The 20,879-nt window shown below is 45.5% G+C and overlaps 1 protein-coding gene across 4 annotated transcripts in view; it reads right to left on the bottom strand.

Annotated features, from left to right (window-relative positions):
• The window catches only part of PIP5K1C (phosphatidylinositol-4-phosphate 5-kinase type 1 gamma), a 156,120-nt gene that overhangs the window by 92,068 nt on the left and 43,173 nt on the right, over positions 1 to 20,879 (bottom strand). For 3 of the 4 annotated variants that reach the window (XM_085638309.1, XM_085638306.1, XM_085638307.1), the window contains exons 2-4: positions 5,720 to 5,751; positions 2,963 to 3,049; positions 1,634 to 1,764 (exon numbers count right to left, since the gene is read on the bottom strand). In XM_085638309.1, coding sequence (XP_085494435.1) covers positions 1,634 to 1,764; positions 2,963 to 3,049; positions 5,720 to 5,751 — 250 coding nt within the window. The remainder of the gene's footprint in view (positions 1 to 1,633; positions 1,765 to 2,962; positions 3,050 to 5,719; positions 5,752 to 20,879) is intronic. The other variant, XM_085638308.1, reaches the window with a different exon arrangement.

Here is a 20,879-nt window from a genome sequence, read left to right as displayed (position 1 = left end):
AGTAGAGTGCAGTGGCGCTTAGTAGAGTGCAGTGGCGCTTAGTAGAGTGCAGTGGCGCTTAGTAGAGCGCAGTGGCGCTTAGTAGAGCGCAGTGGCGCTTAGTAGAGCGCAGTGGCGCTTAGTAGAGCGCAGTGGCGCTTAGTAGAGTGCAGTGGCGCTTAGTAGAGTGCAGTGGCGCTTAGTAGAGTGCAGTGGCGCTTAGTAGAGTGCAGTGGCGCTTAGTAGAGTGCAGTGGCGCTTAGTAGAGTGCAGTAGAGTGGAGTGCAGTGGCACAGAGTAGAGTGCAGTGGCGCAGAGTAGAGGGCAGTGGCGCAGAGTAGAGTTTAGAGTGGCATAGAGCAGAGTGGCGCAGAGAAGAGCGGACTGGCGTGGAGTAGTGCAGAGTAAAGTGGCATAAAGTGAGGTGGCGCAGAGTAGAGTGTGTAGAGGCTTAGAGTGGTGGAGCAGCATAGAGTGCAATGGCGTAGAGTGTAGTGGCATTGCGTGGCGTAGAGTGCGGTCACAGAGTGGAGTGGCGTACAGAGGTGCAGAGAAGAGCAAAGTGGCGTACAGAGGTGCAGAGAAGAGCAAAGTGGCGTACAGTGGTGCAGAGAAGAGCAAAGTGGCGTAGAGAGAGGCAGAGGAGCAGAGCGGGCAGAGGGTTGTGGAGTGCAGTGGCATATAGTGCTGCAGAGAAGAGTAGAGTGCAACAGTGCAAAGAGCAGCGGCGCAGAGCCGAGTACAGTGGTGTAGAGTGGAACAGTGTGGACTGCAGTGGTGTAGATTGCAGTGGCGTAAAGAGCAGCGGCGTAAAGAAGACTGGTGCAGAGTAGAGCGCAGTGACGTAGGGCGGTGCAGAGAAGAGCACAGGAGCGTAGAGTGGTGTAATATGAAATCACAGACTGGAGCAGAGTAGAATGCAGTGGCACAGAGTACAGGGTAGAGAGGTGGGAGGTAAAAGAAGTCACATCTACGAGCATATGGGAGATGGAATTAAAGCATAAGCATGCATATGGAGTGCTTGAACACAAAGAAAAAAGTAGCTCCAACAATGGGAGCAGTGGATCGACACAACTACTAGGTAGGACCAAACAGAAGAAGACCCAGCACTTGCATGACGCGACAAACAAATACAAAGGAAATTAGAGTAACGCTGAAACGAACAAATGGTAAGCTATGGGGAGCTGTAAGCCCACTGTGTGTAAGCGGCATGCCTCGCTGTCTAGGCGAAACCAAAAAAAGCTTCCACAGCATCCACTTCTGCAGTTACACTTCATTTGTGTAGAGCAGCGGTTTGAATCCTTTGCTTCGGCTTATGATTTTAAAACCACCCTACATTGACAGCAGGCTGCTATCAATACTCATTTCTCATCTTGGTGATAGTAAAATACATTATCCAGATGAAACTGTGACCTTATCTCTTCCATTCGCACAACTGCTCCTGCTGCCACCTTATGACCTTTGTCATCCCTACTAAACCACTTCCCCCCACTCCTGCTTCCCAACTGTCTACCCTCCACTGTTCTCCATCCAGGTGAAATGAAGCAGGTCTCTGGTACTGATGTAGCATTAAGAAAAAACTCCCTAAGGAAACAATCTCTAAAACAGTTCAAATTAGGTTCTACGTAGGTTTTCACTCTCAAAACAGCCGCACCTGGGGAAGAAAATGCTCTCCACCACGTAGAAATCCTGCATCAAGACATCTCTCTCAGGCTTGGAGCTCAAGTTCCCAACGGTGTATCCAATGCCCAACTGGATGGCCCCTTTCAGCGTGGATGAAGTAGTCTGCCAAAAAAAAATGACAGTTTGTAATTGAACTCACGATGTAATCGGACATTATCACTATTGCAGTCAGTTTAAGGACTTTTGGGGGCTGACAGGGATCCAATGGTAGGAGGAATTATAAAACAAAGGACTAGTTAGTACATGAATTGGAGATTTTTCCACCTGGCGCAATGCCACAAAAGACTGACAGAAATGAGGCATAACAAGTGACTGCTCACATAGGACCAAACTTCCTATCAGAGGAATCAGCATGTCAGGAAATCTTCAATTTTCCCATGAGCAATTCAGTCTATGAGGAGGTGACAGGGCATGGAAAAACCAGGAAACTGAACGAGCATCCAAGGCAGAGAATCAAAACAACAGTTAGACTATGACCTTTAAGTTCTGGGTTTTAGATAAAATGGCCGAAATCAGCAGCCAAAAAACGAACTGGATGAATTAGCTTCCAGTCTTCTTCTTTCCCTCTCCTCATGGGGCATCAAACACATTAAAGAAAAGTAAATGAAACTGAAAAGAAAATAGGTGGGCCTTCATGCAAAGATAAGCAGAAATTCCTCTAAAAAATTCTGAATTTAGGACTAATTAACTGGTGTGCAGAGATTTTGTGTTTATATGAACACTTTCCCCCAGGGCCATGATAGTTTCAATCAACCCTGTGTCATTAGCTTTGTAGGTCCGGAGCCATTAGGATTAACTTGCAAAATGGAAAGGCCAAACGCAAGAACATCTATCCTCTACAAACTTCTCTTCCTATCTTTTTCCCACGACAGACTAACCCCTCCAGCTCCGTCTGAATGCCTCGTAACACAGTGGCGACCACGCAGTGGTTTACTACTACGCTGCTGGTTCTGTTTCCTGCCCAGAAAAATATAGAAAGTCTGAATGACAGGGCATGGTGCAAAGGATTCCACCCAATTCTGAGGATACAAATGTACTGTTTTGACGATAGCCTGGAAATTAAAATAAAAACAATATGACGAGTAAGCCACCCTAAGTGTGAAGTTCAGTGTTATCCTTGATTTCTCAGTACTATTGCTCCCCTACATGCCTAAGAGCCATTTCTTGTGATTTAAAAAAGAAAAAAACAATGCTTCATAGCATGCAAAGGGCCTCCCATTAAAGGAAGTCCTCCCTAGTACTTCGCTGTCCCTCTAGTGCTATGGATGAAGGATGGGGAAACACACAGAAATAACGGTACCTTCTTGTACGTCGTTTCTCCCGAGGCATCAACACCACGGTGCCCAATTTTCTTCCCTGAGCCAGGCTGGCCTGATAAAGATGGGACCTAGGAGGGTAGAGAGGGAGATATAACCACACTGCATGGCCCAGCCTGAGCAATAAGAGAGTCAAGCCAACATGAGAAGGTGGGAGGGATTGTTTGCCAGTGGTGCTTGAGTACAATCCAGCATTTGGGGAAAAGCTGTGGCTTATCAGGTACTCTGCTGCTAGAAGATCCTGCGAGACCAGAGTTTTCATCCTGGCTTTTTCAACTGACCACACTGTGTGACCTTGTACAATTCTGTTGCGTGTACCTCGTGCTTTTATCTAGCAGGAGTTGCTGCTGTATCTACTAGAATTGACGTAACTGATCAGCCACAGCGCTCCCCCTTCCCCCAGTACAGTATTGTATTAGGGGTGGGACGAACTTGTGGAGTTTCACTTTGTGGAATTCCGTGTTGTTACATAAAAACTCAAGCGAGATTCCATAGAGTTCAATGAGCGAGCGGAATTTGGAACGTTGTGCTGCTTGAGCTAATTTGAAGCGCCCAGGAGCTTGTTCCATGCTGTAAAATCAGTGCGAACAGCACCACATGGCGCACCAGAGGGTGCTGCTTCTTTCTGCTGCTCAAGTACTCGAGCAGCAGCTTTCTCAACGAGAATGGCTGCGACCTGCCATGACTGCCCGCGTTGAGAAAATCTCGCTGGGTGGCATTCTAGCGCCCGAAAATTGCACTATGGGATGAAAATTCTCACTCGCCAACTTAAAGCAGGCAAGAAAAAACTCAGCCACGCAGCAGTTGACAGAGTTTTGCCAGAACTTCGTGTCACACGCATAACGCAGAGTGGGCAAAACTCCGTGAAATCTGCCGGCGAAGCAGAGTTTATTGCGCACCCCTGGATTGTACCAAAGAGGCAACAGTACTTGCATGCACTCACTCATTTCCTTTGAATCTTAGCTTCATCGACTGACCACGCTGTGACCTTGTACAAATCTGCTGTGTGTGCCTAGTGCTGTTATCTACCAGGAGTTGCAGCACCAAAATGGCTAACCTCAAGTATACAACTCCATATGGAGTCAATGACTTCACTGGAGCTCTGATGTCGCGATGCACTGGCTAGAAGGAGTAACTTTACGCAACCCTTGCGCGAGATGCACTTATAAATAACCCGAATGCCAACGGCCTGGTGCTGCCCAGGGGTCACCGAAAGCACATCACACAGAGCACAGGATGGGCTGGGGCAGTGCAAGCTCTGCTCATCCTGCCCCTCCCAAAGTGCATGGGTTTTAATCATGCACAGGGAGGGGGCGTCCTCCACGGAAGTCACAGACAGGGCGATTCCATTTCCTCAAACCCAGCCCCTGACGGACTATGCACAACCGTGGCTCGAAAAGGCAATAATAGACCAGGGGAGAGAGGAACATCTACTGCACCAAATCCTGGCACGGACAGGAACAAAACAAGCCCTCCAGCAGAACATGTGCAGCTGCACGCACTGGTACAGGGCCCAAAATAGACCTCAATTAACACAATGTGCAAGGAGGAACCTGATTTGCATTTGTGAAATTCTGAAAGGAAATTAAGTTTTCTTCATCGCAGAACAGGAGGAAGTGGGAAACCGAAAGACAAGGAGGGAAGGGTTCGGGGTGGGGGGGGGGGGGGGTGCCAGAGGAAGTGGGTGGGGGAGGGGGGTTGGAGGTACAAGTTGCGAGAAGCCGCTCCTGGACGCCAGAGGTAGGATTAAGTCAAATGTAGTCCACTGCAGAAAGGGCTGCTTTCGGCTTCGTTTTCCACCACGTCATCGGGGTGGGCAGTGAATCCATCGTGCCTGCCAGCCTCCGACTGGATGACTTCTCCCCAGCTTGATCGTCAATACTATGAGCGGCACGGAGGGGCTGACAGACTGGGGTACAGCTGTCATTAACGCAGCAAGGGCAGTGGCACCGGGACGCAGAGTGTGAGTGGTCCACTGCACCACAATTTATGGTTGTCTTTTACCACCCAAAAGGATCAGGGAGTCCTTGCTTGCATTAGGGCCCATGGCAGGCACCCTTGCTAAGCCACTGGTGGGAGGCGTCCATTTTTTTGACAAAAATAAAAGATATTACACTAAGAAGTAGGCTGCCGTGACATCACAAACTCTACATCTGCGAGGATCAATGAGCCACAAGGCATAGTCGAAGCAGATACTGGATTTTTCATTCCTATTTGGCAAGGTTACCCAAATTAAATTATTGAAGGTGATACATTTGCCTTTCAGTTATAATAATAATAATAATAATAATCATCCACATTTCTAAAGCGCGAACAACCACCCGTAAGGGTCTCTAGGCGCTTGGGGCCGTCGGGAAAATTAAGCAAGCTATTGCCCAGAGTCACATGGTGCTGGGCTAATCTGCCGCCGGCGATCGTACCGTGATCCCCAGATTCCGGAGTCAGTCGCCCTGGCTGCTGCGGCACACCTCTCCCTTACCATCTTCTCTTCCATCGCTCAAAACCTAAACCGCCATCTTCAGCACTGGTAGTCCTCACAAGCATGCTCCGCTAAGTCACATTGCCACCAAGTACACATTGGAAGTCTAGCACATATGACCAGGAAACAATGCTTTCCAACGACAAATACCCAGACTGCAGGACAACAGGGTTCACCAAAGTCATACTACTTGTCCGTGCGCCTTTCAGCCTTTCATGAGGCTCACAAAGTTTTCAAATTTCTCCTCATGTGGGTTACTCACCTCAGAAAGAGCAGACTTCTTTATTGTCAAATCTGAGGAGACAAAGGATAGAGCTTAGCATAGAAAAAGATACATAGGCCAAAACAGGTTGTATAACGTCTGTCAAGTGACATCAGAGTTTGGTAAATGAGATATTCACATCACACGATCCCCTCCCATCCTCGAATAACTCAAATCTCGCTGATACTTTGCCTTCTGGCGATGTGTTTTAACACTCCAGTGCACAAGATCCCCCCATCAGAGTATATATTTGAGACCTCGTCGCTTCATAGTCAAGCATGCAGAGGGCAGTGAACCAATTATTTAAGAATCCTAATTGCAATCGTCTTTGTACATTTCTTATGGTATTTTTACACTTTAAGAATATGCACATGTAAGTAATGGCTTCTTTTCTACATGATTACAGGATGCAGAATATTGTGTAACGTCTTTTACGTAGTTCGTATAAATAGCTTACCTTACACTTAAATGAACTTACTCCTACAAACGTCACCCTGTGAGTGCCCAGTATGGGGGTGAAAGCAATGATGAGAAAACAAAGTGAAGACCTTCCTGCTCAGCAGTATGGACATGAAGAGAGGACAACTTGACCGCTCTACACCGTGGATGAGTACACACCACAACCTACCTGTGAGAGCTTTTAACGTTAACAGACTGAAAACGTCGGAATGCTTCGATATATGCCCTCTTGCCAATATCTCACATCTGGGTTCCACTTTTAAGGTTATAATGCCAAACATTTTTTTACCTGTGTAGCCAGTGTATGAATAGTTTTTCAGCGTTCATTAGCTGACCTACAACTGATCTAAGAAGTGAAATTTACAGGATTGGGCTGGGCTATCCCTCAATGTTCCTCCTAAAAAATTTTTACAAAATTTAATTGTACAAAGATTTACTTCAGGAACAGAACATAATAAATTAATTTCTGTAACCAGAATAATCCTCTGCGCTACTGAGAACAAACACACCAAACATAGCCCACTGAAGGTCCACAACTAGAGAAATCCTTTGCATATTTTATAAAAAAAATGAAGATGTGCATCGTAATATCACAAATCAGTTTCTGGATCCACAGTAATCTTGTGCATAACTTATATCAGACATAGTCCCATTGAAGACGAGTAACAGTACAAATTAGTTTAAGGAACCAGGGTAATCCTCTGTGTTCCCTATACCGCACCTTTGGGTCACCTAGTAGGAAATAGTCATGTAAGATTGACATAAATGGGTATGGAAAGCAACCAATTCACAATGTTCACAGTTTTCCTCTTCTCTGAGTCTGTTCTAGATATAACCGTTTTGTTCATGAATTTAAAACTGCACAAGAGCTGACCCGACTTTGCTGCAGGTAATATTGCAGACAAACACCTAAAAGAGAGTAAGTCTTGGCCTTCACTCTCTTTAGTCATTAAAAAATACATTAGGATCACAGGACCTCTCTGTGCTCCCCATTAATGGTTTCTGGGTTGACCCTACAGGCATTAGTAATATTGTAAATGCGTTTTGGAACACATGTCTATCAATAGCTATCATTGAACATTAGATAATGATCATGAAAGCCAGTACAAGTTATACAAACGTAATAATTAATACAGTCTGATAGGGCAATCGACACTGTTATAAAATGATAAATGCAGCATAATTACTAAGTATATAACAAAGCGGCTAACATAAAATTAAAAATAAGCTACACCTCCCAGATGCAGACAAGTATAAGTTTCCTAGTACGAAGGGAATGTTTGACAAAAATACAAACACTAAAGCAGACCTCAGGTGTATTGCGCTTTTGGAGCCACAACAAGGCGGATCTGCACCTGACCGATCCCAATACCGCAAGAATCAAATTAAAAATTTCTTCGTGAAACGGCAATAAAATTAACAAACAAAAAAATGGAAAGTGGAGCAGACTCTGTGGGGCTCTCATATTGCAAGGACATACAAGAATGCTAGAAGAATCATACTGTCCTAAGGGAAAGCAAAGATGACATCTAATTACCCCGAATCTAAATCTAGTTAAAAGTTTCCTATCCCACGTATTTGTCACTAGGTCAAGATACGGCTCCAGGCCTGGAATGGTTTGGAACAAAGTATATTCTCGATTTTGAGACTTAATTAACTCCACTGGCTCCATTTCCCACTGTCTAAAATCCATAAAGGACTTTGATTCACAAATCTATCTATTTTAGTTAACTCTTGTGGCTTGGAAAAGATGGTCAGCCGGGTCAGTCATACACGTCCGCTTAATATAATCAAATCAAGGGATCCACTAACTCAAATCGCTAGACAGTCATCTATAACCTCTTTATTGACAAGGTGTGGGAGTTACACCAGATTGAGTATCATAATAACAAGGGGACCAGAATAATCAGGTCTTCCACACAATCAAGTACAAGCTACTGGTGGATGGCATAGGCACAACAACTTGGTGGTAGGCTTTAAAGGCGCCTGAAGACTCTTCTCAGCCCGCAAGCCACTAACTTTGTTGTACCCCAGAGTCCTGAGCCAAAGGTTAAGACAGGTATACATTTTCTTGTGAACACTTCCAGAAGGGAGGCAATTGGCGTCTTAGATGTCAGATTAAAAAAAAAAAAAAAAATCAACAGAATTCATAAGGAGTAAAAACTTTTCCCAATCCATGGGGACCATGGTGTCCTGTGAATCAAAAGTAACTGCAAGATATCAAAACTCATTGGCTTTCGCAATTGGTTTGCCCTGGGTAATCAAAACCAGTGTTTTAGAAATTGTGGGCTCACAAACAATAACAAAGGTTTACCTGGGTTCATTTTCAAATTTAACATGGCTATTTATTCAGTAAACGTGTCCAACAGGGTTTTAAGCCCACTGGATGTTCTAGACAATAAAACGGCATTGTCCACATATATTGGACAGGGACAGCCCGTTCTAAATAATTTACATATCACAACCCTTTGTGCCCAAAACTCCATGTAGACTGTTAACATATAATAAGAAGAGAACTGGAGCAAGGACACAGCCCTGTTGGAAACCCGAGCCAGGCTGAACAACTCCGTACACTCTCCATTTAAGCCAACCTGACTGAGGGCAAGAGATCAAAGCGTAAGGCATGCAGGAAACCTACAAGTCCCTTTTCGACCCCCACAGACTCCAATATAGACCAGAGCCTAACCACACTTATGAAGGCACTCACGAGGTCCAATAAAGGTTAGGTGGGTGGATCTTTGTTTCGCAATGGTATATTTGCCTATCAGAAGGTGTAAATTAAAGGCACTATTCCATCGTCCATAGCCAAGCTCTGAACTCATATTGTATCTTGGAGAGAACCAGTTTCAGCAATCCATGAAGTTAAAATAATTTTACCTATGACCGTCATCGTGGAATCTAAGTGAAAAATCAGTCAGTATCAACTAGGTTTCTGCCGATTCCCTTTTTAGAACACAGACACAATAATGGCTGTTCTCCAAGTTTGGGGACGTCCAGATTTGCAAGCTAGGTCAAAACAATTAGTGAGGGGGGGGGTGGGGGGGTCACAGGTCATGGTTAAGTTATAAAGATCCATCAGAACCTCATCTGGCCCAGGGGTTTTATTTGAGGGACTAAGGTTTATCTTCCCTGTCACCTCCTCCAGTGAAAATCCAGTATCGAGAGGAAAGTTAGGCAAAGTTAGAGCTATTACCTTGGAGAAAAGAACTGAAGTCAGCGCGCCACAACGTCACTTCTGGCACGGAGAATGCACGCGGACCCAAACTATGCCACCTACCGGCATGCAGGGGTACTGCTCATGAAAAATCTCCCGGATCCAGTATGATGCCTGGGAAATTCAAAGGTAAGGAATCTGCGGCTAGAAGTCTATCAGATGTGTCAGTACAGTAGATCTTACTAAAATGAGCCAGTCACTGGTCAGAGCCTATGTTCGTACTCAATCCAATGTTACCACTATTTGATAGCTTATTATTATTATTATTATTATTAACAGTATGCCAAGAACTGCCTGGCATCTTTTGCCTCGCAATTTGTTGACAGTTTGTTCCAGATATCATACTGAAAATCTAATTTACTTTTATGCAGAGCCTGCTCATATTCTCTTCTGCGATAAGTAATTATGGCTGTATTTCTTGGATATGCATGCAAGGCATTGCGTAATTGGGTACCCGCTTTCAACAGGCACCATCAAATGAGGATTGTTGACTTTCTAACCACAGCCTCTGTGGCTTCATTAAAAGAGCCCTAATGGCAAGACCTAGTTGTATAAAATCCTCAATGGTGCTCTGGGTGTCGGACTCAAAAGTGAGGCATTTTACCAACCACAAATGCAGATCTCATGCTGAACGTCCTCCAAGTCTGCTGTTCTCCAAACTAATCAGTGCTCATTTTCTTTGGTAGCAAAGTCCCTATTGCCCACCACAATTTTCTTTTACCTGCCTACAGGGATTGCTAAAGAGATAATAAGTGGACTGTGATTACTGCAAATATTGGGCTGAATTGACCCCTCCACTATTCAGTTTAATAGATGCCTTCAAACAAAGGTTTAATCAATTACAGACTGACCGCTTTCATCAAAAAAATGTAGCAGTACCAGGATATGAGGGGTCAACAAACTCTATGGTATTACAGAGATCACAATTCAACAGATGAGGATACAACAGACAGCCCCTTTCAAACCAGCAAATTTTCTTCAGCATTCCAAACCTCAAACATACATGCATCACCGGCTAATGAAGTATTCCTAGTTTGGCATTAAAATTTCCAGTGAGATAAATTAAACCCATTGTCCAGCTTGGCATATCTATTAGCAAACCGATCTATAAAATCAAAGTAGAAAATAATTTGGATTGACACTAGTAGCAAAACTGTTGTAACCTCCATATAAAATTATTATTCCACGCCAAATGAAAGATCTGGGACAGATCACAATTAGTGGGAATTTGGCATGTTGTGCAGCCCAAAGTTGTCTAAAGCCATGACATTAAACCAGCCCTGCGAATGAGGGAGTAGCAGGGGCTATGGAATATGAAAAACCATCACAAAAAACCTCACTGGTGGACCACGTTTTCTGTAGCAAAGTTATATAGTGCGACAATGTAATCAATGCAACTTTCTATACTCAGTAGCCCTGGGACCCCACAATACCCAATACTCTAGTTAGCCACCGGAAATACCCCAAGTCAATCATTTTCAGGCATATCTGATAGAGCTCAATACAGATTATGGGTGGGGACTGGAGTGACCACAAAAGGATGAGTAGGGTAACTTTTCCTGTATGTCAACTCCCACAGGGGTGGCCTCAAGTCTCTTTAAAAGAAACCTAGGGGTTAAAACCTTATTGGGCATGGGCTCGTCACACCGGAGTAGGATGAATATAACAGTTCAACTGCTACATGAAGATTTCTAAAATTGACAATTATACAATTACATTTGAAATGGGTCACACCCAACCCAGAACTAAAATGTAGGGACAGGCAGCTGCAGGTAAATGACATACAGGAGTAATATCGGAGCCTGTGCTACTTCGAGCTTGCATCATAAGGGACTGAGGATGCATTTTTTTTGTCTGAACGTTCCTCACATCTTCTGACTGATTGATCACTGCTGTGGAAGAGTTGAATATATTATTAGAAATAACCCCTATCGAATTCCCCTTCCCTTTCCCTGTGATCTCACATTCAGTTGGGATCATCTCTGTCAAGACTGGGTTATCAGGTATAGATGCAGCCAAAGGATTAGCAGTTGCTCCTTCCTGGACCCATACAAAGCAGTTGCATTTCAATGGAGCAAAGACGATCATGTAGTGGACGTAAACCACTGTCCAGAATGTTTTTACATTTTTCACTAATCAGCACAACAATGTAATTCTTACGGATTTCAAAAGTATGTGTAAAGTAGACTGAGTATAGGCTGTTTCTTCAGGCGTATCACAGTACCTTTGATTGGGCCCCTGCTTCCTGTGTTTTACCTCAAGTGCAGTATCTAGTGGGGGTGGAGTGGCAAGGGGAGTCTACGGGCCAGTGTTAATGTCATCAGCCCCAGAGCCAGTGGACCAAGTGCACCTAGGGAAGGTAGGTAGGCAGGTAGGTAGGCTGGCAGGTGAAGTAGTTAAGTCCAGGGTTTCTGCAGTACGAGAAGGCAGTCTTTCCAGTGTTGTATTTCATTATCTATGACCCACCATGGCCCGCTCAAAAACAACCTTCCAGAGTTGTAGTGTCTGTGTTTATGTATGGTGAGCCTCAAATTACTTTTCCTTCTAATGGCCCCTATAAGATAAACACCAGCTATGCAGGGACAAACTAAGTCAACCAGCCCCCTATTGTTGAAACAGCCCATTGCTGAGATAAACAAGCATCCATAAACAGTACCTTAAAAGGTTGATCATATAAACTGTAGCAGGTCAACGAGGGGTGGATTAGCCCGGCCTCCTCTGGGCGAAGGATGGCCTGCTCTTCAATAAATCAAATAGTATTTCTAGAGGGAGGCTCATCACCCAAGAGGGGATCAAGGCGCTGCGGGTCTTAGTCGAAGAGCCAGGTCTAGAGTCCCTTCCCGAAGTCTGTAGGCAACAGTGAAGTAGGAAGGTGGAGGGGAAAGGTGTTCCAGAACTTGGCGGCAAGGTGGAAGAAGGAAAGTCCTCCGGTGCAGCAGTGGTAGATGCATGGTATCTGTGCGAAGGCGAGGTGAGCAGAGGCTTCTGGATGGTAGGTGGAAATTCAAGGCCGTGGTTCATGTAGGTCGTAGAGGGCTTTGTAGGTGTGGGTAAGTAGTGTGAATTTGCATCTTTTTTGGATGGCGAGCCAGTGGAGGTCTCCAAGGTGCTGGGTGATGTGGTTCTCTTGGGCAGGTTGAGGATCAGTCTGGCTGCTGCGTTCTGGATCATCTGGAGTCTTCAAGAGTTCGGTGGTGGTGTCGGCACAGTGTGTTGCTGTAGTTGAGCCGACTGGTGATGAGGACCTGAGTCACCGTTTTGCTGGTGTTAGTGGGTAGCCACTTGAAGATTCTGCGGAGCATACAGAGAGTTTGGAAATAGGCTGAGGAAACAGCGCTGATCTGACGTTTCATGGAGAGTTTGCTGTCCAGGATGATGCAGAGGTTGCGGGCGTGGTCTTTCGGAGTGGTGGTAGGTCAGAGTTCCGATGGCCACCAGCAGTCAATCCAGAGGGAGGTGTGTCTGCCCAAGGCCAGGACTTCTCTTTTGGCCGTGCTGAGTTCCAGGCAGTTGTTCTTCATCCAGGCCGAGACGTTTTTCATACAGTTGTGAATACTGGTCTTTGTAATGGTGAGGTCCGCTGAGAGCGAAAGGACAAGTTGGGAGTCGTCAAAGGAGATGACGTTGAGGTCGTGGGTTCTGACGATGTCTGCGAGTTGAGTCATGTAGATGCTGAAGAGGGATGGACGAGGGAATGTGCCTTGAGGGATGCCACTGGGGGTGAGCATGGATTGAAAGTTGAAACAAGGGGGTGGGACAGATTCTCTGGGTGTGCCCTATGAGAAAAGAGGCCATCCATCGTGGTCTGATTCCAATCTGGCGCGGTCGATTGATGATTATGTGATGGGAGATGGTGTCAAAGGCTACGAAGAGGTTGAGAAGTCTTAGGGATGCTGATTCTCCTCTGTCGAGTAGGGTGCCGATGTCGTTAGTTGCGACTATCAGGGCTGCCTCTGTTGTGACTGGCTCTGAATCCTGATTGGGAGGAGTACAATAGGCTGTTTCTTTCCAGGTGTTCGGTGAGTTGGATGTTGATGGCCTTCTCCAGGACTTTCGTGGGAAATGGGAGCAGCGAGATGGGGCGGTAGTTCTGGAGCTTGCCGGGGTCTGCCGAGGGCTTCTTAAGGAAGAGTCTGACCTCTGCGTGTTTCCAGGTGTTGGGTAAGGTGGCTGTGGTGATGAAGGCATTCAGGAAGGCAGTGTGATGGTGGTAGTTTTGGTCTCTTCCGAGGTCAAAAATTTGGTAGGGGCGTGGGACGGTGGGTGCTCCAGAAGGGATAGTGGTAATTCGAGCAGTTGTGTTTGGTGAGCAGAGTTAACATGTGTTGAGCTGGTAGTCAGGGCGGTGCTCCAGGTAGAAAGGATGCTGAGGAGGTCAGTGGGTTGGGGCTCAAAGTGGCTATTTTGTTGTGGAATTGGTTGGCGAGGACATCTCAGAGTTCCTGTGAGGAGGGGACTGAGTTTTCCATGTACGGGCCAGTGAACTCTGACGATAGTAAGAGTTCCTTGGTCTAGTTGGCACTGGCCTCGATGTGGTGTGACAGGCCACTTTCTTTGTGGCTTTGTGCACACAGTGGTAGTAGTTGTTGAGGGCAGACTTGAAGATAGCGCACCAGCAGAAACAACACTGATTGAGCTATCTCCTTTCGAGTTGTTTGCATTTGTGAGTAGACGCGCTCAGTTTTGGGGAGTACCAACTGGTTTGTTTAGTGGATCTTTGCGTTTTAGCAGGTTTGGTGGAAGCGACTTTGTTGATGGCGGTAGTGATCCAGGTGTTGAAATTCTCTACTGCATGGTTCAGGTTGGTGGTGATGTTGGGCTGGGTGCTGTTGAGGGCATTGGTCAATTGTTACTGGGTGACCTTGGTCCAGCTGTAGAAGTGGGGGCGCAGTGGCGGTTATGGGTGGTGCGGGGTGGTCCGATGATGGTGAAGTGTACGATGGAGTGATCGGACCAGGTGAGTTCTGTGATGTGGCTGTATTCAACACTGTTGCTGAATGTGAAGATAGGGTCCAGCATGTGTCCTGTTTTGTGCACGGGGGTCAGTGAGCAGTTGTTTGAGGCCGATGTTGTCCATTCGTTCCAGGAGGTCGGTGGAGTTGGTGTCAGTGGGTTCGACCAGATGGATGTTGAGGTCTCCCAGGAAGACAGTGTTCGGACTCGTTGGCGAAAGGGGTAAAGAATTCAGTTATAGCGCCGCTGAGGCTGGTTTGTGATCCTGGGGGTCTGTAAGTGAGTGTGCCTTTGATGGTGGTTTTGTTTTCGATGCGGAGTTGGAAGTTCATTTGTTCTATGATAGGCATGGTTTCGTTATCAGTGTTGGTGCAAATAACCGATTCTTTGTGTACGATGGCGATGCCACCTCCATGTCTGTTGCAGTGCTCCCGGTGCTTCATCTTGTAGCCGATGGGTGTCGCAATGTTGCGGCCCAATGTGAGGGTGAGCCAGATATCTGTAATGGAGATTCCGTCGGGGCAAGGCTGGAGATGGTGTCCCAGACTTCGGTGATCTAGTGTTGATGAGGAGGCAGCGGATTTGTTCCAGGGGGTCTCGGCCAGCGTGGATGCCGAGGGGCTGGTGGCTGCGATGGTGCTCGGGTCCTGGCATGCCCGGGTAGGTCCCCACTGTGCCCTACACCGTGAGCTCCAGGCGCGGATTTAAGAGCTTCACACAGGTGACCGTGCCCCTCGGGGTAATGGGCTTTGGAGTCCCTTGCCCAACACCACCAGCAGCACCAGAAAAGCATCATTGTTCGAGTTCTTCCAGGAAGGGTCTTTAGTTTCCTATCTTCAAAGAGCTTCTAGCCAACATTTGTTTCATCCGGCATCACCACCTAGACTTCCTCAGGGCTTAAAGAATGCCAAGAGGAATTCACCTTTGCATCTCAATACCTTCTAGGAAACATAAGGGAATTTGAATGCAGTCTCCAAGTCTTGTTTTTCGAATGTAAGGTAGGCTTAAAAGTCACAGTGTGACTTATTTTACCTGTAGGTAGGGCCAATGGAATTACGTAGCAGTGGTAGAGCAAATTATGAGACAGCAAAAAAGACATTATGTGGCACATTCTGTGGCAGTATCATCTTACCATGTCCTTTTAACTCCCTTTGATACAAAATATATATTCCACCAGTGTAACTAAAAATGTTATTCACCATGTAATAATAATTTTGTCTTCAACAGAAACAAAGAAACACCATTCAATTAACAATGTCCCTTCCAACTAGATTAAAATAGTTTTCCTAAAGCACATGATGCCCTCAGCAAAAACAAGCACATGGGGGCGCACTTCATGTTATCAAATGAGTGCCCCTTTACAAAGAGCATCCCAGTTATATTTTACAACTGATCTTCAGTCTTGGCTTCATTTAGTTCCTCAACCGTACAACAAATTCCACAAACCACAAATGCCCACAACAAACACTACATGGCCACCAGAGGACTACAGCTGTCTCTTGTCATTGGTGAGGTCAGTGCAAGTTTGTAAGGCAATATGAAGGACATATACGGAAAATGAATTAAAATTTGTACCCAAAATTTACTTGAGAAATTTTTCACATTCAAAAGATGGTCTACGATGTTGGGTGAAAATAGCGTTATACCTAACTACATCCAACATGCAGAGAAGTATTATGCCTCACTGAGTTATGCTCAAAGGATTTCATCACACACAAATGTGACCAAATTCAGCATCTTATTCAGCAAGTGACTTATTTGCACAGCCTGGTATTTATTCCCAAGCAGAATTTACAAGCATTCAACAGCAGAAAGAGATAACTAGCTCAAATACCAATGAACATTAGGAACGGATACAGCCCGTCGAACCCCACTAGACACGGAACCGAAGAAAAGAGGGAATGCTTCATGGAAACCAGAGAGCATCGTCAACATAAATCCAGGACACCGACAACTGCACTGGAGGCAGATAACATCTCTTCCTGCAAGCACATTCTGTTCAGCAGCTTTGAAGAAGAGAGAAAGCAGCCATGCTAAAGAGACGGATCAGTGTGGATAGCGGCTGTTGAGAGCAGGATACCACAACTACCAGTGCCAGCATTGCAGGAGATTGGGCACATCCAATCAGTGGAATAGAAAAAGAACAAATCCTCCTGATGTGAATTCTGAAAGAAGATAACCCAGCAGTCGCAACCTCTCCTCCCCTTCCCTCCCTGCAAGCAGAATAATTCCAGGTGATTCTGTGTATCCGAGGCAGATTACTGTACGAGGCAATGTATTCGCTTGTGCCCTCCCACGGGCTAGATTTAGATCCTCCAATGTCTGAAGGAACACTTAAGGAGATTCTGGTGGCTGAATTTCCTAAATTACAGTGACAGTACGGGTTAGGGTATTTGTCTTGTTGACTATAATCTAGATTTACAATTTCCCCCAGAAATTGGGCAGTTTCAGGTACCTTCAAACTCTGCCTTAGGCCCCATGCAGTGTCAGAGAACCTGATAGCTTCGAAAATGTTATTACAGTACATATGGCATTAGAGAAGAAAGGGATAACCTCTCTCGGTCATGAGAGGTCAGTTCACAAAACGAGGTTCAGCAGCCAAGTCAAAAGGCAGTGTGCACCACAGGCCATATGACCGACTGACAGGATGGACACAATCATAAAAAGTCAACTGATTCTGCAAATTCAACCATTCGAAAATGTGTACTAACTTTCCATAACTTAATTTAAACCTTAATTGGCTACGTTTTTATATGTGGCTTACTTTATTTCGGATACATAAAATGTACCTTTTATATTTTTCAAATTTGTTGATATGTATATTATTAAATGTAGTGCTGTCCCCTGGATCCAGTAAAGTGCATCAGGACCAAATACACTGCTGTCTATGGTTTAATCCATTGAGGAGTAACAACTGCCAAGGGATTGAAGAAAAAATTTACATCTGTGATGAAAGACTGACAATAAGCACAGGGTCTTAGAAAATTGAGGGTTATGAGCATCACAGCCAGATCACTGTCTATACGCAAATGGGGTTGCAACAAGCTACTCTTCTGAAAATAGAACATAAATTAAACTAAAAGAGGGTGAATGGAATAAACCGAACTGCACCAGTCATACTTGGGTAACAAGTTCTAGGTTTATCTCCCTGTCTGTTCCTCCACAGTACACCTTTATGAGCGCAGTCACTGATTTTTTGGTTAATATCTCCATTTTCACCGGATAATCAAGGTAGCTACTTTTAGACCATATGCACCTCAAGCCATAAAACTACCTAAAATGAATGGAACTAGACAAGTGTTCTTATTTAACCTAACACAATCCACACTGCTCAAGTCTTTATTTTTGCACATTGAAAACATTTGACTGTGTGAAGTTATCCATGAAATCCCTTTTCAGGCGAGTTGTGCTTTTCACTAAATGCTCTATTCTGGCTGGTTAACAACACTTCAATGATCAATGCAGAAGGTGAATAACTGACACAATGGTTCTTCAAAGACATTGTTGAATCCCTATGCCATTGTAGAAAACTGGGTTTTGTTACATTACCCCCCACTTTTTGCCAGGTACCTGATGCAACTTTGAATGTAAGCATGCTGGGTTCCTGCTAACCAGGTCCCCAGCACCAGTGTTCTTTCCCTAAACTGTACCTTTTGTTATACAACTGGCACAACTTTAAGTCCCACGTAAGTCCCTAGTAAATGGAACCCCTGGTACCTAGGGCATTGGGCCTAAAGAGGGTCTGAATGGTTGCAGCATGTATTTTTCCACTCTAAGGAACCCTTCACCAAGCTCATGCAAACTACCACTGCAGCCTGCATGTCTTGGTGTAGAGAAAAACAAAGAACCAACACGGCAAACATCCCTGTGTGCCATGCTTGCTGAACACTGCAAGTGGTAGAGGTAAGTCACCCCTAGAACAGGCCTTACAGTCCTACGGCAGGGTGCACTATACCCCACGTGTGGGCATATCTGGATGAGAGGCTGTGTCTCTGGAATATCCAAGACCATTCTTGGATTTCACAAGGGCACAGTGAAGCCATAACTAGTTCCTCAGCTACATGATGGCTTCTATGTACCCCCAGATGTTTGGTACATAACATCTTGTCTTAGAAAACCCACACTGATGCCATTGTTGCTGAAAACCTACCGACTACAAGTGTTCGACCCCTGAGGTGAGAGCCTTCACTGTAGGTCAGGAACAAAGCCTATTCTGATCGGAGATATTTACACCTCTACCATGCAACAACTGCAGTCCATGGCTGGAAGCTTCAAAAGCCTCGCCACTTTTTTTTATGCGACCCAGACCTCTCCCGACAGTGGAGATGCCCGCCCCTGAGCAGCCTTCGAGGGACGTCAGCATCACTGGACCAACTTCGTGAGTGGCGCAGCTGTCCTAATTTATCCCCAGCCAGCTATTTGTCCCTAACCAGGAGGATCAACTTTGAGCATCCAGCCCAGTTGACCCAACAACTCTGCATCCGAGCCGCTCGGCCTGGGTACCGAAGAACCGACTGTGCACCCCTTGCACCAAGACCCCTTGCAACCAAAGCCCCCGTTTGGGAGCTCTTGGATTTGTCCCCCTGTGCAGCCAGTTTCCAAGTAGCCCCCTTCCTCCGTAGCGCACAACTACCAACCTCACCAGAACCCTTCTCCTGGCTAAACCCTGGCAGTTCCTGAAGAACTGCTGGTAGTACTTTAGATCTTGTCCCACTACATTCCGAAACCCAGAAGGTGAACCCCTGGAATCGTTAGGAATAAATGACTTTTCCTTCCATAGGATTGTATTGTGCATAAAGGCATACAACAAAAACAGTACTTACTTGTGAATAAAGTTCTTGGTTTTACAACATATACAAAAAGTAGTATTATTTGTCTAATTTGGTCTTGGATTTATTCTTTGAGTGTGTCTCTCATGTATTGCCTCTGTGAGTACAACAAATGCTTAGCACTACCCTCTAATAAGCCTAACTGCTCGTACCACAAAAAAAGAGCTGTAGTATTATCATACTTTAGCCTCTGTAAGCCAATTGGGAATCCACTGGACTTTCTACACAGTGGACTTCTTTTTAGTGCCTTATACAGAGAGCCACCTTCCTACAGTCGCAAATAGCATTTCTTCTTTGGAAAGTGCCGAAACAATTACCAAAACGTCGTTTCAGGTGCCACAAAAGTGTCCTGTCATAGCAAGAAGTTTAAATCTCAAAGGAAATAACAGCAGATTAATAAAAATGATACAAGGCTGAGATGTAGTACAGATTGTCATCAAGCTGGATATGGGTAGGATTAGAAGCAGAAGAAATAAGAATGCGAATTCATGAAAATCTCTTTGCTTTGTATAATTCCCAGGCTTGACATGGCCAGGAGCAATATGTGCACTGAACGAAAATCTAACCAGCAGCATTTATGTAAAAGATTTTCATGTGGTCTGATGAATCAAAATTGCAGACTGCTGAAGGGAATGTTAGTAACTGCATTTTAGGTCCGAAAAGGCAGCCCCTTGTGCAGAGAGCACTCTGCATCTGAAGAGGCAGCCAGCAGGCGTTCAGAGCAATTACTGATAGTAGCCAATCTCACACCTCCTGCTAAGCTGCCTCAGCACTGCGGCCCTCTCAGCGCACTGAACCGTGAAAACGGTGTCCAGCAATGTCATGTGGACTGTGCAAAGGAAGACGCTGGCGCGCGACGAGCCCCTCGGTCATCTGGCTGCAGCACCACTCGGCAAGGTGACCTTCCGCCGAAAGAGAAGAGGGCGTCACACGACGGCAGTAGAAGCCCTAAGGGCGAAATCTTACTAGAAGTTCCACAGACAATATTATTTATGATTTACCTCTGATAAGGAAGGGCTGATTTCAAACTCATTACTGTTGGTACTGGAAGAGACTAAAATGGCTTCAAAATAAATCGGTGAATATTTACCTTTAACTGGATAAGTCTCACCCTTTAGAGTCAGGCCTCAAACTGTGTGTGCAAGCAGTGGGATAATGAAACAAGATGGAGCCCCCTCCAGAATGTAGCGAGGACTCCACTACCCTTCCTACCCAACCCCAGGACCATCACGTCTCACAGGTATTCAATGCTTTGGGTTGAAACTGGTGCCAAGTGAAAACTTGGTGCCCCCCTTTGCCGCAGGTGCATCTAAGGCTTGCATTAAGACCCAGTGTAGATTAACTTTAAAATACTTCATACCGTACACAACCCATAGAGAGGCAAACATCAGTGGAACCTGCAGAAAGTAGTGCCCCAACTGCACAACATTAAGAATCTGACTCAAGTGAATCAAGCATGGAGGGTGGACCTGAAGTCCGGGGCGCTAGGGTGCGCAATGCTACGCAATTAAACAACTTGCTTTTCACGATATGCCTTGCAGCTGAAAAATGTAGACCTTAACACCCAACAGAGATGCAACTCGCGACCCAAGAGTGTCGGCTTAGACCAGTCTCTTTCCATGAATTAAAATGTTACAAATTCAGGCACAACCACAGGGCGCTGAAGTAACCCTCTCTAATGCTAACCACCACTAATGTATTCAAG

The sequence above is a fragment of the Triturus cristatus genome, chromosome 12 (assembly GCF_964204655.1).
Source record: "Triturus cristatus chromosome 12, aTriCri1.1, whole genome shotgun sequence".
NCBI classification, from domain to species: domain Eukaryota; kingdom Metazoa; phylum Chordata; class Amphibia; order Caudata; family Salamandridae; genus Triturus; species Triturus cristatus.
Note: the sequence above shows the minus strand (reverse complement) of the source record. Positions and strands in the feature narration are given on the sequence as shown.